At 39.8% G+C, this 16,007-nt stretch overlaps 1 protein-coding gene across 2 annotated transcripts in view; it reads right to left on the reverse strand.

Annotated features, from left to right (window-relative positions):
• The window catches only part of LOC122806608 (2-acylglycerol O-acyltransferase 1-like), a 158,949-nt gene that overhangs the window by 104,340 nt on the left and 38,602 nt on the right, over positions 1-16,007 (reverse strand). For both annotated transcript variants that reach the window (XM_044077172.1, XM_044077173.1), the window contains exon 2: positions 11,400-11,578. In XM_044077172.1, coding sequence (XP_043933107.1) covers positions 11,400-11,578 — 179 coding nt within the window. The remainder of the gene's footprint in view (positions 1-11,399; positions 11,579-16,007) is intronic.

Below are 16,007 nucleotides of genomic sequence, written 5' to 3' on the forward strand. Positions count from 1 at the left end.
CTGAACAAAATGAAGGTTGGTTAGGAGAATATATGAGGGATTGGAGGCGAATATTAAAGTGGGTGGGATCCTTCTTGATAATTTCTGCTTGAGGAGAGGAACTAGGCAAGGTTCCCCTTTGTGATTTGCATTATATTTAAAACCAATGGCAAAAAAATAAGGGAAAACAGGCCAGCAACTGTGTGCTGTGTATATTAATTTATTCTTACATAAAACACAATAAAAAACAGACCAGTTTCGGATAAGGAATTAACCTAGCCTTCATCAGTGTAAAAATACAACATTATATTATATATATATATATATATATATATATATATATATATATATATATATATATATATATATATATATATATAAATAAAAATAAGATGTATACATATTATTGATCAGCTCAGTCTGTTTGCCAAATTTCACATAAGGCTCGAGTTTATATTACGGTTTACCATACATGTGATGACCATTTATATTTCATATTCTTGGTATATTTGAGCATGACAGGAGTACAAGATTTGTACTATTGGGTTAATATACAGAGACGACTATATTTATATTACACTCTAGTTTTGGTTATGAAATCTGAACTGCATGACCATTATTCTTTTAACTTTAATTTTGGGATTCTATAGTCCTCCCTTATATACATTCACAAATGGTGTCAGACCTTTAACTTTGCTGGTCAGTCTATTGGGTATATAGACACTTATTTGTAGGGGCCAATATAGTCCATATTTGACTCAACACTGACTTTGAAGGATTATAACCAGGTTGTTCTGGACGCGGTATTATCGGATCTAAGGATAGTCCACTACAATTTTGAATAGACACTCAAATGGTGATTTTCAAATATATTTTAATAGGGGCCACTATTGTCCAGTCCAACAAATGAACTATTTTCAGTCAAATTTATCTTTTGGACTTGCATCAAAATCCAAAGTTAAATGTTGCGTCAAGTCCAATTATCGCATTTCTGACCATCACTGTGCATGTATTTATAAATGGGATGATTTTTGGAATGTACATTTATATACATATTTAACACACTACCCTTGTTGAAGGTGATAATTTTGGTCCGAGGTAGCAGCTATTTCATTTCATAACTCAAGTGTTTATATTTATTTTTGTTTACTATTTTTTACATTCATCATCTATCTATATTAACCTTTTGGTAAAATGGACCTAATGAGCATTTTAGTAGGACTTTCTTCAGATAAGGAAGATTTAGGTACATTTGGTATCACAAATCCCAACAACGATAATAGTTCAAATACCAATGACAGTCCACAATTTTGCTGTGAAGGATTGTTTCATCAGCTAAACAAAACCATGAAAAAACTCTTAAGAACCAACATTTGGCATCTTAAATTATTCAAAGCATACATGGCCAAAGGTACAATTCCTAGAGGACTCGAGTAAAACTTCAGCCATTAGTTAAATGACAGATGACCAACTAGCCAATGAGTGGTGTGCTATCCAACAAAAATGTTACATGGAATTTGTAGAAACATTGACTAGATATTACGAACGAGTTATTGACCAACAAAGTAATACAGTTGGCCAGCTATGCGAGGACAGTAATCAATATATTGGTCAACCATTTTATTCCACACAGTTGACCAAGCTTGGCTCAGATTTACTTATTCTTGAAGCACAACTCAGAGATAGGAAACTTAAAGTTCCAAAGAGATCAATTGGACTATGACAAAGGGCACCCCTTTAACTATACCAGACATGCCAGATTTGAGGGTGGGGGCAGTAAAAGTAAATCAACCCCCAAATGCAAACGTCCCAAATCTATTCTTAGAAAACATAATTATTTACTGATTCATCTGGGGTGATTCATCATCTGGTACAAATTTGGATACACAACAGACCACAGACTCTCCAATCCCCAAATGTAACAGTACTGTCCCTTTAGGCCTTATAAGAGGGCAGGTAGAAAACATTGCAAACATCAAAAGTATGTAGGGTTTGATGGAACTCTTGACGAACAAGTAAATTGTTGTTTTAAAACAAATGTATTTAACATTTCTGATGCAACACTGTCGGATTCACAAATAGCTTTGTTAAAATAAAGGCCTTTCTTTTATACCTTTTTTTTTGTTCAGGAAGATATATTGGCACAGGATGTTATAGCTTTTTGTAGATTGTTAAATCATTTTCATGACTCACCCGGTGATTCATTTAAATACCACAAATCCACCTTTGTTCCACCAATGCATCATTGTGTGAGCCTTTTTCAAAATAGTGTACTCAAAGAACTGAATTTTAATTCTAACATAGCTCATACAAGATACAATAATTTCTCAAAGTCTGATATGTTGGCTCTACAAGAACTTGCTAATAAAAACGGTAATTATTTCTGCAGACAAAGTTGTACTATGGTTGTCATGAATTGGTCATATGATGCTGAGGCTCGTAGACAATTGCACGATACCAGATATTACACCAGAATGCCCCTTGATCCATCTAGCATGTTCAAACAGCAATTGGACAAATTTCTGGAATCAGCAGCAGAAAATGGTATCATTAAGGAACAAGTTAATCATCTTACTGTTCCAGATTCAAGCAGCCAATAGATATAGATATTTCTTGAAAAAAATCCATAAATATCTCCACAACATGGGAAATCGATGCTCCACACCTATGGTCACCGCCTCGTTAGTCAGGTCTGATCATAAGCTAATCACCCTTAGCATCCACATCCCACCCCCCCAGTAAGGAAACCTCCATAAAGAACTTCTCCAAAGCCAACTTCATGCTACTCAAGTCAGAAGTGACAAACGTCATGACACCCATGCAGACGGGAACTGAAAGTTCAACTGCTGAATCCTACACTAAGGCACTGTAGAAGCACATCCACTCATGCATGAATTGTGCCATCCAAAATACAACAAAGATGCTCTCCATCCAAAAAAAGGAAGCCAATCTGGTGGTCCCCTGCCATAAACAAACTTTACAACAAAAGGAAGAAACTGTTGCAGAAAAGAGGAAAATCCGAGGATGCAAAAAACTCCCTTACCAGCCTCAGTAAGAAACTGAGATCCCTCAAAATCCTCCAAAGCTAGTTACGAAAATAAAATTGCCAAAGATTCCAAAGACAAAGCATTCTATAACTATGTCAAGAATCTAAATGGCAATGCTCAGATCTGCTCAGAGCTAAAAAAGAATGGCATTAAATATACTGATCCCAAGGATATTGCCAATATCCTGGCAGATCGATTCAGTGCCAACTTCACCCCCCTCTCACCCCCTAAATGAGCCCATCTCAATACCGGAAGATTGCCAAATTCTGGTAATAATGGCCACATAGGTAAAAACACACTCTCCAAAGCTAAGAATACAGCATCCATGGGACCAGATAACATCCCAGGCTGTGTACTACATGAACTACTATATGAACTGGCACCTCACCCAAGTGTCATGTTTAATCATAGCCTCACCTCAGGTTTTGTGCCCACTGAGTGGCGCAGAGCAACAGTTATCCCACTCCACAAGGGGTGGATCCACCTTGGATCCTGGAAACTACCATTCCATCAGTCTGACGAGCCTTATCTGCAAGGCCATGGAGCGTATTATCATGGAACTTATAAACAAAGACATTGTCAACCTTCAAACACTGGACCCCACCCAGTTTGGGTTTGTGAAGGGCCGATCTCGTCTCCTGAACCTGATTGACTTCTTCGAATCAGTCTCCAGAGCCATGGACAAGGGTAAGGGGGTCCACACTGCCTATCTAGACCTTGCCAAGGCCTTTGAAACCACCCCCCACTCTGGAATCATAGATAAACTTACTAAACTGGGCATTAATCCCTACATCACCCAGTGGGTCGCTAACTGGCTTACTAATGGAACCCACACTGAAAGCAGCAGACTCCAAATCCAGTTCCAGACAAATGGAGTATCACAGAGTTCAGTCCTGGGACCGCTCTTGTTTGGCATCTACTTCTCTAAAGTACAGGCCAACACTAAGGGACTCCGGCTAACAAAGTTCGCAGATGACTGCAAACTGGGAGCCATTACTGAATCCCCAAATGATGTGGATATTCTACAAAAGGGCCTTACAGAAACAGATGCTTGGTGCCAGAGCCATGGGCTCAAGCTCAATGCCAAGAAATGTATGGTTATTCCCTTTGGGAAAAAAACATGCATCTGTGAATTACCATATAGGTGGCAGTACACTAAACACTGAAAGTGTGATAAGAGACTTAGGGACACAGGTGGACAGTTGTCTCACCTTCGATAACCACATCGCCACAACAATCAGGAAATCCTTCTATGTGGCACACCTCATCACCAAGGGCTTTTCATCCAGAAAAAAAGGAGGTCATTGTCCCACTATACTCATCCCTCATTAGACCCATTATAGAATACAATGCCGCGTTTGGTATGTACCTCTCAAGACATTTGCAACAACTGGAAAGGCTGCAGAAATACCTCACTAAAAGAATCACAGGCCTAAAGCAGTTGCCCTACACTGACCACCTTAAAAAACTCCAGCTATACTCGGTCGCATATAGTCTACTCAGAGGCAATCTCTGCTTAACATACAAGGCCATGTCAAACCCAGAGCTGTTGGACATGCTACACTTAAAGAAATCCCAATCCTTCAGAGCCACACGCTCCAGGGATCTAAACCTTGTCATCACAATAAACAAAACATGCTGGAGGGATAGGTTCCTGATCCAGAGACTCCCCAGACTCTGGAATAGATTGCCCATACATGTCAAGTAGGGTGCCTCTTTAGCCCTCTTCAAAAGGAACCTTGACGATTGGATGGGAGAATGGAAATTCACCTTGGGGATCATGTCAGTCGCCCTGCTAGACAGGGGTCCAGGGAAGTAAAGAGTGTGGGAAGAAAATAGCCAGGGAATTGTTATGGCTAGGCTTCTATAGGCCCTAGGGCTGATGGCCTAGTACCAACCTATGAACCTATCCTCCAGGCAGACCCATTGTGGCAGGTAATGGGTCTCTAACTGAACCAATCTCACAATTTTTGACTCGATATCTCAAACCCTTACTTAAATGGGTTAGGTCAAGATTTCAAGACACCACAGAATTTCTAGGCATAATAGATGACATGCAAATTGAGGATCATTGGTTAATGTGTACAGTAGATGTCTGTTCATTATATACAAACATCCTGCACTGGGCCGGGCTGGATGCTACTGAATAATGGTTAGATAAATCTAAATTTATATAGACCTGGTTTCAACACTTTTCTCCTTATCCTGACAGAACATGCTCTCACGAAGAATGTCTTCTTCTATGGTAACCAAAGTTACTTACAAGTACGTGGGACTGCAATGGGTGCATCTTTTGACCCTATATATGCGGATCTCTATATGGCTTACATAGAGTATATTGACATTACACATAACATCTATTTGGGGGAAACTTGATATATGGTGTAGGTAATCGGATGATTGCTGGATGGTATGGAGGTCTGATGTTGAATACCTTATGGAATTCATAGGGTATCTTAACGAAAATAAATGGGGTTTACAGTTCACTGTTAATTACCATCTGGATAAAATCACCTATTTGGATGCACTTATATCCAGGAACACTGACAATACTTTACGTACAGAAGTGTTTTGCAAATACCCTGAATATAACACTCTACTCCACACATCCAGCTTTCATCCAGCCCACATAACCAAAAACATCCCCAAATCACAATTCATCAGGAGATGATGCATCTGTTCAGATGATAACTCCTTTGCACATTTTCGCAAAGACTTGGTACATAGATTTCAAGAGAGGATACAATATGGGTCATGTCTATACAGCAAATAATTATGCTGCTAACACTGGCAGAAAGGACCTTTTGAAATACCAACAAAAACCAAGCTCTACTACCAAACAACTATGGTTTACCACCACATATGGCAGAGACACCAACAGGTTGACTGACTATTAAAAGACATTGGCATATACTGTTGGCAGATTTTGTCCCAACATCTAAACGAAGCATGTCAGTTCTCCTTTAGAAAAGGGAAGAATCTTGGGTCTCATTTTTAACATCAGCATCCATCCACTCAGCATAATACTATCCAAACCACAATTTCTGGGGAGAAGATCATTGGTTGCATGCCTTGTAGCCATTTTGGTAATTGTGTCCGAGTTTTGAAAACCAAAAACTTCTCTAGCAGCAATTGTAGTATGGTATTTGACATTTTTTTGCAAACTGCAGTACAGACTGGGTGGTATACCTGGCCACTTGCAACAGTCATGCATTCTACATTAGACAAACCTCTAGACCCCTTAGGTTACAGATTTCTGAACACCTTTCTGATGTTAAACATAAAAGAATGAGCAATGCTTTGTCCAAACACACTTTACAACACACCACAGCATCTTTTCATTTCACCATTATAGACATAAGAGGTGACAGGAACCAAAAACACTGGATAGCATACCAAATTAAATGCAGTGGAAAAAAAGTGGATTGTTAAACTGGGAGGGCTGTTTAGCCCAGTATATTCACAAAGGGCTAGGTTAATTCAATCGGTCTGTTTTTTCTTGTGTTTTATATAAGAAAAAAATAATATACACAGCACACAGTTGCTGGCCTGTTTTTTGTTATTTGATGGTATGTTTTTGGCCATGCAACTACTTCCGTGCAGGGGGATTTCTTTTCTTGAAGAAAATAAGGGACTCAAATTCAAGGATATAACTGGCATTGTAGTCAAGAACTGTCTCAAATTATTTGCAGAACATATTATGTTATACCTAACAAAATCAGAAAGGGATATTGCACTGCTGTGGAACATTTTGACAGTTTTCTTTTCGGGATACAAAAATTAATAAATCTAAAAACAAGGCAATAGCTATAAATTATGTATCTGCACATGAATTGGTTCAGCAATATCCTTATTTATGGGGACATGATAAAATGAAGTATTCATGAGTATGGATTAAAATGATTATGGTGTGGCACTAAGGATATGTGAGAAGAGACTAAACAAAATACAAAAAATGAGAAAAACTGAGATGATGAAAGTTTTTTTTTATATGGGATATGGATAGCAAGATTCAAGCAGTCAAAATGTTTTTAGTCCTTTCAGTCTTATACACAGGTCAGGCATATTTTTAATCAACCAAAGGAGAAGTTGTGAATAGCAATTAAGGAGGTGAAGGCTTCTATCTGGGAGGGGAAGACAGCAAGAGTCAAGTGGGATAAGAGGACTCTTCCAGGAGAGTAGAATAGATTGGGATTACACAATTTGAAGGGATCTTACAGAACTACACTGATAAGGCAACACTAAATTCAAACTAAAGGGATGTTGTTGAAACAGGGATAAGCTAAAGAAACAAGGACAGACTGGGATTTTGGAGCAGGTCTTTAAAGGATAACAATAAATCATACCGAATATTATATTCAAAATGTACCAGAAAGTATTCTAAGAACCAAGCCAACATGGGAATTGAGAAAGGAGATTCTGCCGATAGGGTGACTGATATTAGGGATTATAGGACAATAGGCAAGAGGGGGCTGGAATTTGTTGGAGAAAACTGCTGGGAACCAAGGTATTGGGAGCAAAAAACTAGAAAGGGAAAGATGACAGAATGAGAATATTCCAATAATTTATTTGGACTGCAGGTTAGAGATTGCTTTCCTTATCATGGATTGACAGAGTATAGGCAAAGAAAAAGAAATAGGGGGTCCTAAACGAAAGTCAAGCACTGGTAGTTTTACAGAAGCTGCCTGGAAAGGTTTACATATATATATTTTTTTTATACTCCAAGTAGACTCCAGATTTTTTTTCTTCCCCGTCATACCTCCAACATTTGCTGTCTACCAGAGGAAAATTTGAGTGCAGATTCCCTGGTGGCTGCACTCGGTGGGCAGAGTTGTGTGATGAGGGAAGGAGAGTTTTTTGAGCTACGATACAGAATCAGAATTGGTTAGACACAGTAAGGCCTTGTTATCTAATTATGGTGGCTGCCAAAAGCAATTACTAGAAAATGGAAATCAGAATCTAAACCAACTATATTAGAATATATGTGAAGCATGTTTGTTTACATATTTATATAATCAAACTGTCTTAAGTTAACTTTAACTTTACATAAATGAGAACTTGGTTCTATTTGTAATAAATTGGAATAAGTTTTTGCAGTGTTGTGGCTGCTGATGCAAAAACTCAGTTATACTGGATTTGTATGTGTGTGCATTAATATTCTGGATAATTGTGTTGAATATGGAATGTTTCATCACTTAAAGTTATGTTCATACAGTAGACTCCTTTTTATCGGGCCTTCTCTTTAACCAGCCATCAAATTTCTGCCATAACCCTAGCAAAAGACAACAAAGAACACTTCCTCCTATAGGCTAAATAAATGACAGACATTTGAGTTTTAAACTTAATGTTCATTAGAAAAAATGCATACGGACACAAATCCTGTTATTCTAGCTGAATGTACAACGTATAAATGTTATTTTGTATGCTTTTTCTGATAGGCTGGATAAACGAATACGAGACCAGATAAGAGGGAGTCTACCGTTTACTGAGGTCTATTTTTTTACCGTACAGGTGTGATACATTCCATGGTAAAGAATATCAGGTGGAAACTGAACATAAACCTTTGCCAAGCACATTCAGAAAATAAGTTAAGAAGGCACCTCCAAAAACTGCACAGGGTGCTACTTCACCTACAGAAGTATGACCTGAAATAAAAGTAGAAACCAAGGATAGACCTACATATAGCAGATACTTCCAGCAGACCATATTAATCACAAAAGCTTCAATATCGGCTAGGAAAAGATGTGTTGGCTAATACAGTAGTTACCAATAACAAAAAGCACACAGAATTTCAGACATGTAGTGATGCTGACTTGGAGATGCAGTTAGTCAAACATATTACAATGAAAATCTGTTCTATATAGGAGGTCAGTAAGTAAAGAAATTCATCCTTATTCTCGTTTTCAAAGAAAAAAATAAGATGTTTATCAACATAAAATGTAAATTTAAAAGCAGGTAGTTGTGCCATCTACAGTTCATACCATAACCACTTCTTTTTTCATTATTTGTTTACCAGGAAAGTCCCACTTGGAACAAAGCCAATTTTCAGCGAAGGCCTGGGGAGAAACGCTCCAGACGCATGTCTTTATAATGTGGGAGGAAATATAATGTGGGAGGAAACCAGAGCACTCTGAGGAAACCCACACAAAAGTAGGGAGGACATGGAGACTCCACACAGAAGGCAATCTAGCAGAGAATCAAACCAGAGAACCTCTTGCTGTAAGGCGACAACTCTATCGCTGCACCACGGCGCCATCCATGTTTGATATAAATTGGAGTAAATCAGTGTCCACTCAAAAAAAATCTCATATGTGCAGGTTGCGATTCCAAGTATCCTGAAATACTCTCTGGTTGCTCCCCCAGCATGTGATTTGTCTATTTCAAGAGTCTGCATACTAGTTTTCATATTTAACAGTCTGCATTACAAAAAGTCAAATTCAGAATGGTTATTAGAGTTGGAACTTAAACATACCACTAAGCCTATTAGCTGACAAAAGGCATGGGAGAAAACTATCCTAAAATTCTCAAGAGGGCAGCAGCAAAAGTTCGGAAGATGGTCATCTTATAGTTCTGGAAATACAGGAATACTCCATTGGAAGGACTCAGTGTCACATCAGTTTAAATTGTTAATCATGTAGAAGGCTGAAAGACAAATCTCACATTCTAAAATCAAGAGTCAAGGAAATGCCACAAAGAACTTAGCGGAGGCAAAAATACAAATTCCAGGTAACTACCAGACCTGCAAGATGGACAAAAGCCACAGAAATGCAATTCCATGAAGCTGAAGTCGGATAAGCAGCTACATTAAGACCTTTGTAGGGAATTTAGAAAGCTATACAAAATAAATAACAGTATGGACTCTTCTGGCTTTTCCCCAGTTAGGTGTCGCCACAGCGGAACTCCAGTCCGCTAATGATTGGTAGTTGATTTTTACGTGCAGAGTTACCTGCCCTGACGCACAACCTTCAACGAAGGTACACCCATTCACGCACATCTCCATGCAGAAGACGCTCTAGCTGAGAATCGAACAGGACAGTGTCTTACTGTGAGGCGACAATGCTACCGCAGCACCAAAACCGCGGGTCTAAAGAGACAAATAATTCCAGGGAGAAATAGCAGCGTGAGAACTATTGGCCAAATGTCCAGAGGGACAGGTCTCCAAGTACAGCTGTAGCAAGAATGTCCCAAAAATGAGATCTGATATCCAGTATTTAATAGCTTCATTAAATTCTCCACACATGGCAGAGAATTAAGAAACTCGAAAGACTGTTTAGATTAAAATGATGAAAGGACCAAAGAGGTTTTTTTTTTGGACAAGTTTTGTGAAGACCATCAAATACAACTCATAATGAACTGAGCTCCCTAATCTTACACTGCAAACCATTTCACGCATCAACATGTTTTTGGGACTTTACACTACTTACACAGAAATTTATAACTGGATTGATCTACAGTTGAGTACTGATGCAATATTTCTTTCATTTTTTTTTTAAACAGTTTTAGAAAATTCTGTATTATTTTTAACAATGTAGCTAGGTTATGCAAATGTTTGTTAAATATGTGCTTAATTAGTTTTAGGTTTTAGTCTTACACTTTTCATGTCCAATTTGACAGTAATGCCATTCGTCTGTATGTTTGCCTTTTTTTTTTTTTAATTAAATGCTCAGATTAGTTTCAAGAACTGACAGACTGGTTTTATTATGTGTATGCAGCACATTACAGTGCTTGCTGGGGTTTAGGTCAGATGATCTAGAACCAACCCGTCGAATGTAACATTTGCCGAGTTGGAGCCCCCCAGCAGAAATGGGACTTGTCAATGTTTTGTGCAGAACCCCAACTTTATGTCAGGGGGCAGTGCCCCCACCTACCCAACTAAAACAACTTTGTTAAAGAAAATATTGATGATGGTTCTTCAAAACTATCCCCACATCAAACTATGGATGCAGGTAGTACAGATTGTTTCTTTACCATTAAGGTCCGAAGTTGTTCAAAATGCCACAGACAAAAGGAAATCTTCTGAAAAGGAAGATGCATACATTTCAGGAGGGCATGACAAAAATAGATTCAAGCTGCTCACTCATTGAAAAAGCTGAGAACCCACAACACAGTTACCATGCAACTGTTACATGCTATGAAACAGATTGACCAATTTAGTGGGGGGAGGGGGTGGATGGAAGTCATTGCTGTCTACTATAAAGAAATATTTCTATCAATGTGTTATAAAACTGTGAAAATTAAACATAGGAAAAGAATTCAAGCGTGAAACAATTGTGCTCAAGTCATGTAGCATTTGCAGGAACATTTCCAAACCTAAGCATGCACTGTAGCAGGAAAATAGGCGAACTACTGATTTAAGTCATTGATTGTACTTACAGTGATTGGAAAATAATCACGGAAGTATTTCCACACAGTCCAGTTCCGGACCCAGGCTGATCTTCGACCTCCAGAGACAGGAGTGTCCCAGTCCCAGTACAGCCATACTGCATACAAGGCAGCAACGTACCAGTAACTACTCAGTAGGATGATGACAAAGAGGGCCAGACAACACTGAGCTGAAGGAAAAGAAAACACAGCATTACACACAACTGCTTCTCAAATGATCACACAGCGAGGTGCATCATTTATTTTAAATCTCCAAAAACCCTTGAACTACAGGAAGAAAGCAATGTTAACACTGTCCAATGATATGTCAGAAAACATACACTAAACAGTTTACATGGTGCGCTCCTGTCCATGTAAACATTCTACTCAGAAATATAAAAGGAGAGAGGGAGAGAGATCCTACTGTTTTACATTGCAAAGTGTATAAATAGACCCAATACTGCTACACTGTCTACTTGCTTGCTAGAAAACACATTTTGGTGGAGAAGAGACGAGTAACCACAGTGATGTCCATGAAAGAATTACACAACTATTTGACAACAACACATTTTACACACATTTTACATACCAGTATCAAAACACAGCAAGTTACAACACCAAAAGAAAATTCCTTTAATCTCGGGATATGGTGACAGGCAGTACCCCATGTGATTTATTTTATTAGCAATAAGGAATAAAATATTTTTAACCCAAATCTTATGGTATGAACTACAGCACACAGTTTTCATGCATGTGGAAAAGGCAATCTTATAGAAGAGGTGCATAACAAGAGCAGCCCAGCACCCATTTTAATACTAATGTGACAGAAGCCTGTCTTGCTAACTATTACTGTGCAACACCCGGCTACTCAATTATGCATGCATGTACTTCTCAAAACAACAAATAATCATTCCTCAAACCATTGTGTACTTATCCCCACACACACATTCTTACTATGATGCTAACAGGTGCTCATTTTCTACTGTCCTGGACATAAAACTTAAATGAACATTGTTTTTGTTGTAGCAAACAATATGGATGTAACAAAACAGATAAAACCTCCCTACTCTTAATTAATACCACATGCTATAGCACCCAGGATGCCCCACTCTTGCATAACAATTTCCTCAGTTACTGACAAACTGGGTGCACACCCACATGTCAATCCTGTGCATCAAATGAAAAAAACATCTTTCCAGTGTGAAGCCACATATATAAAAACAAGCAAGTATAAAATAAATCCATCACAACAGACAAGCATACCTGCAATCGTACTAAGGCAGCCAAATTCTCCACTGCCAACTCTCCCAGGATGGACACTATCAAATGCCAAGCCAAACTGCAGCAATACTCAGACAAAAAACATCCAATAATCTCTCACTGGTCCACTAAGATGCTACCTGCATGTAAACTACAAAAGGTCTAGAAGGGGTCCAAGGCTGCTGATTTAGCTCAAGGACATGGCCCAAGATGCAAAATCCTTTACAACTGCACTCTATGAGCACCTACAAGGATGCATGGATCATGCCATCCCTAGCAAAACCAAGACCCACTCCCCTAAGAGAAGCGAACAAGTCTGGTGGGCCCCTGCCATAAATGGGTTATACAACAAAAGGAGGAAACTAGTTCAGAAGAAAAGCAAATCCCAAGAAGGAAAGACATCCCTGATCAGTATCAGTAAGAAACTAAGGTTCCTCATCCAAGGCTAACTTCGAAAGAAAAATAGCCAAGGATTCGAAAGATAACCACAAAGCCTTCTTTAGCTATGTCAAGAACTAAGTGACAACTTGCAGATATGCTCTCAGCTAGTACAAAATATACTGAACCTACTGATACTGCCAACATCCTGGCAGATAGATTCAGTGCAAACTTCACCTCCCTTTCACCTTCAAAAGGGTCAATAACAACACCGGAAAAGTGTAGTGTCCTGGAAATCACAGATGCACAGGTGAAAACAGTCTTTTCAAAAGCCAAAAACACAGCATCAATGGGGCCAGATGGTGTTCCAGGTTGAGTCTTGCATGAACTACAGAACGAACTAACCCCCCACCTAAACACGCTGTTCAACCTCAGCCTCTCCACAGGCTACGTGCCCATAGAATGGGGCACAGCAACTTATTCGGCTCCACAAAGGAGGGGCCACAACTAACCCTGGTAAGTATCACTCCATAAGCCTGACTAGCCTGGTCTGCAAGGCTATGGAGCGCATAATCATGGAACTCATTAACAAAGACATTGGGAACCTCCAAACACTTGACCTGACCCAGTTCGGCTTTGTTAAGGGCAGATCATGCCTACTAAACCTGGTTGACTTCTTCATGACAGTCACAAAGGCCATAGACAAGGGAAAGGTGGTTCAGACAGCCTACCTTGATCTCGCCAAGGCATTTGACACCATTCCTCACTAGAGTAGTATAGAAAAACTCACCAGCTTGAACATAAACCCCTACGTCACAAGATGGGTTGCCAACTGGCTTACACAGACAGAACTCACACGGTAAGAATAGCGTGCTCCAGGTCCAACTCTAAACCAGTCACAAGTGTGTCCCGCAAAGCTTGGTTCTGGGACCCCTACTGTTCGGCATATATTTCCCAGAAGTACAGGCAAACACGAGGACTATGGCTAAACAAGTTCGCAGAGGACTGCAAACTGGGAGCCATAATGGATTCTCTGGCTGACACGGACATCCTTCAAAAAAAGGCCTTATTGAGACAGACACCTGGTGTCAAAGTCATGGACTCAAGCTAAATGCCAAAAAATGCATAGTCATTCCGTTTGGGGAAAAAACGAAACACTCACGAATTACCACATAGGTGGCAGCCCCCTTAATACAGCAGAGGTAATAAGAAATCTGGGGACCCAGTTAGACAAGTAATCTCTCCTTTGACAATCATATTACCAAAGTAGTTCGGAAATCCTTCTATGCGGCCCATCTAATTACTAAGGGGTTCGCATCTAGAAATAGAGAGGTTATAGTGCCCCTCTACTCGTCACTCAGACTCATCATAGAATACAATGCCCTATTTGGGATGTACCTCACAAGACACTTCCAACAGCTGGAAAGACCACAAAAGCACCTCACCAAGAGGATTACTGGCCTCAAACTTGTGTCCTATGCAGCCCGACTGAAAAAACTCCAGCTGTACTCAGTGGCATATCGCTTACTCAGAGGTGATCTCTGCCTGACTTACAAAGCCATGTCCAACTCAGAATTGATGGACATGCTCCACCCAAAGAAATCCAAGTTACTGCGAGCCACGTGCTCTAGTGAGCTAAACCTCACCACAACAATAAATAGAACATGCTGGAGGGATAGATTCCCATCACAGAGAGTCACCATGCTTTGGAACAAAATTCCTAACTACATTAGGCACAGCCCCTCACTAACACTCAAGAGAAGCCTTGACGAGTGGATGGGTAACAGAAAAAAAAACCCTGGAATCACTTCATTGGCTCTGCTTGACAGAAGCTCAGTTAATTAATCAATGGGGTGGCGAAAGCAGACACTCTGGCTAGGCTTATAAATGTCCTCGATCAGATAGCCTAGTACCTACAAGTCACTTGCCAAATTAATTTCAGAAAAGGACTCCCCACGTACCACATGCTTTAGCAAAGGTAAAGTTAGACAGCCCTGAGACTATCCATGAGTAAAGCTTCAGCCTACACACTTGCTACAAACCCAAGGACGCAAGTCTCATCTAGGAATTGTGATCATCAACCAAGTATGTTCTATTAACTGCAGCACTATTACATGCAAACCATTAAAATGTTGACTGAAATTCACCTCTATTTATGTACACTCATTTCTTCGACTGAATTATTTTATTTTTTGTCATGCATAAATGTACACCAGATCTGAATGTAATGTAAAAACGGTCAATTTGCATCAATATTCTACCAGCGTTAACCAATAAATAGCATATAGATGGAGTGCTCTGTCCCAGAGAGATTTTGGGAACTTGCTGTCAGTAAAAACAGCTAAGGGAGCGGGACTAATATCCTACAGGCAAACTAACCCTATCCAGGGAAGGGTGCGGATGCCTCACCAATAACAGTGTCTTACAAACATCATTTCCTATCCAATGGATTACATGGAAACTGGATACCAATATGACAAAGCCCGGGGCAGGACCATCAATCCAGACATCTCTCTATGCAGAAGAGCGACTGTCACCAGACTCCTACTTGGTCCCAGTCTCTGCAGTACACTACCAGGCAAACCTTTCTCCCTGTCCAGGTAAAAATGCAGTGATTACTGGTCTAGTGGCTGCATTATGGTGGCAGTATTGTACAGGGCAGTTCTCCCTTTTCAATTGAGGGTATAAGTAACTAGTGCCACCAAGGACATAGTATCAGACATCTCCCCCTACCTGGGTAAGGATATGTCATTAGTACCACACTGCAGCCTGCAGTCAAGGAGCAAGCATCAGACAACTCCTCCTACCCAGGTGAGGGTGTGGTTATTTAGTACCATACTGCAGCCTGTAGTCAGGGGGGAGCCAGTACTAGACAGACGGCTCTTTTTACCTGGGTAAGGGTGTGGTGGTGGTTAGTACAATACTGCAGCCTTTAGTCAAAGAGGTAGAAAGGGAGGGAGTGAGACAGAGAGCTCCTTTACC

Source organism: Protopterus annectens, chromosome 7.part0, assembly GCF_019279795.1.
Source record: "Protopterus annectens isolate FY-2018-M chromosome 7.part0, PAN1.0, whole genome shotgun sequence".
In the NCBI taxonomy this organism is placed as follows: Eukaryota; Metazoa; Chordata; order Ceratodontiformes; family Protopteridae; genus Protopterus; species Protopterus annectens.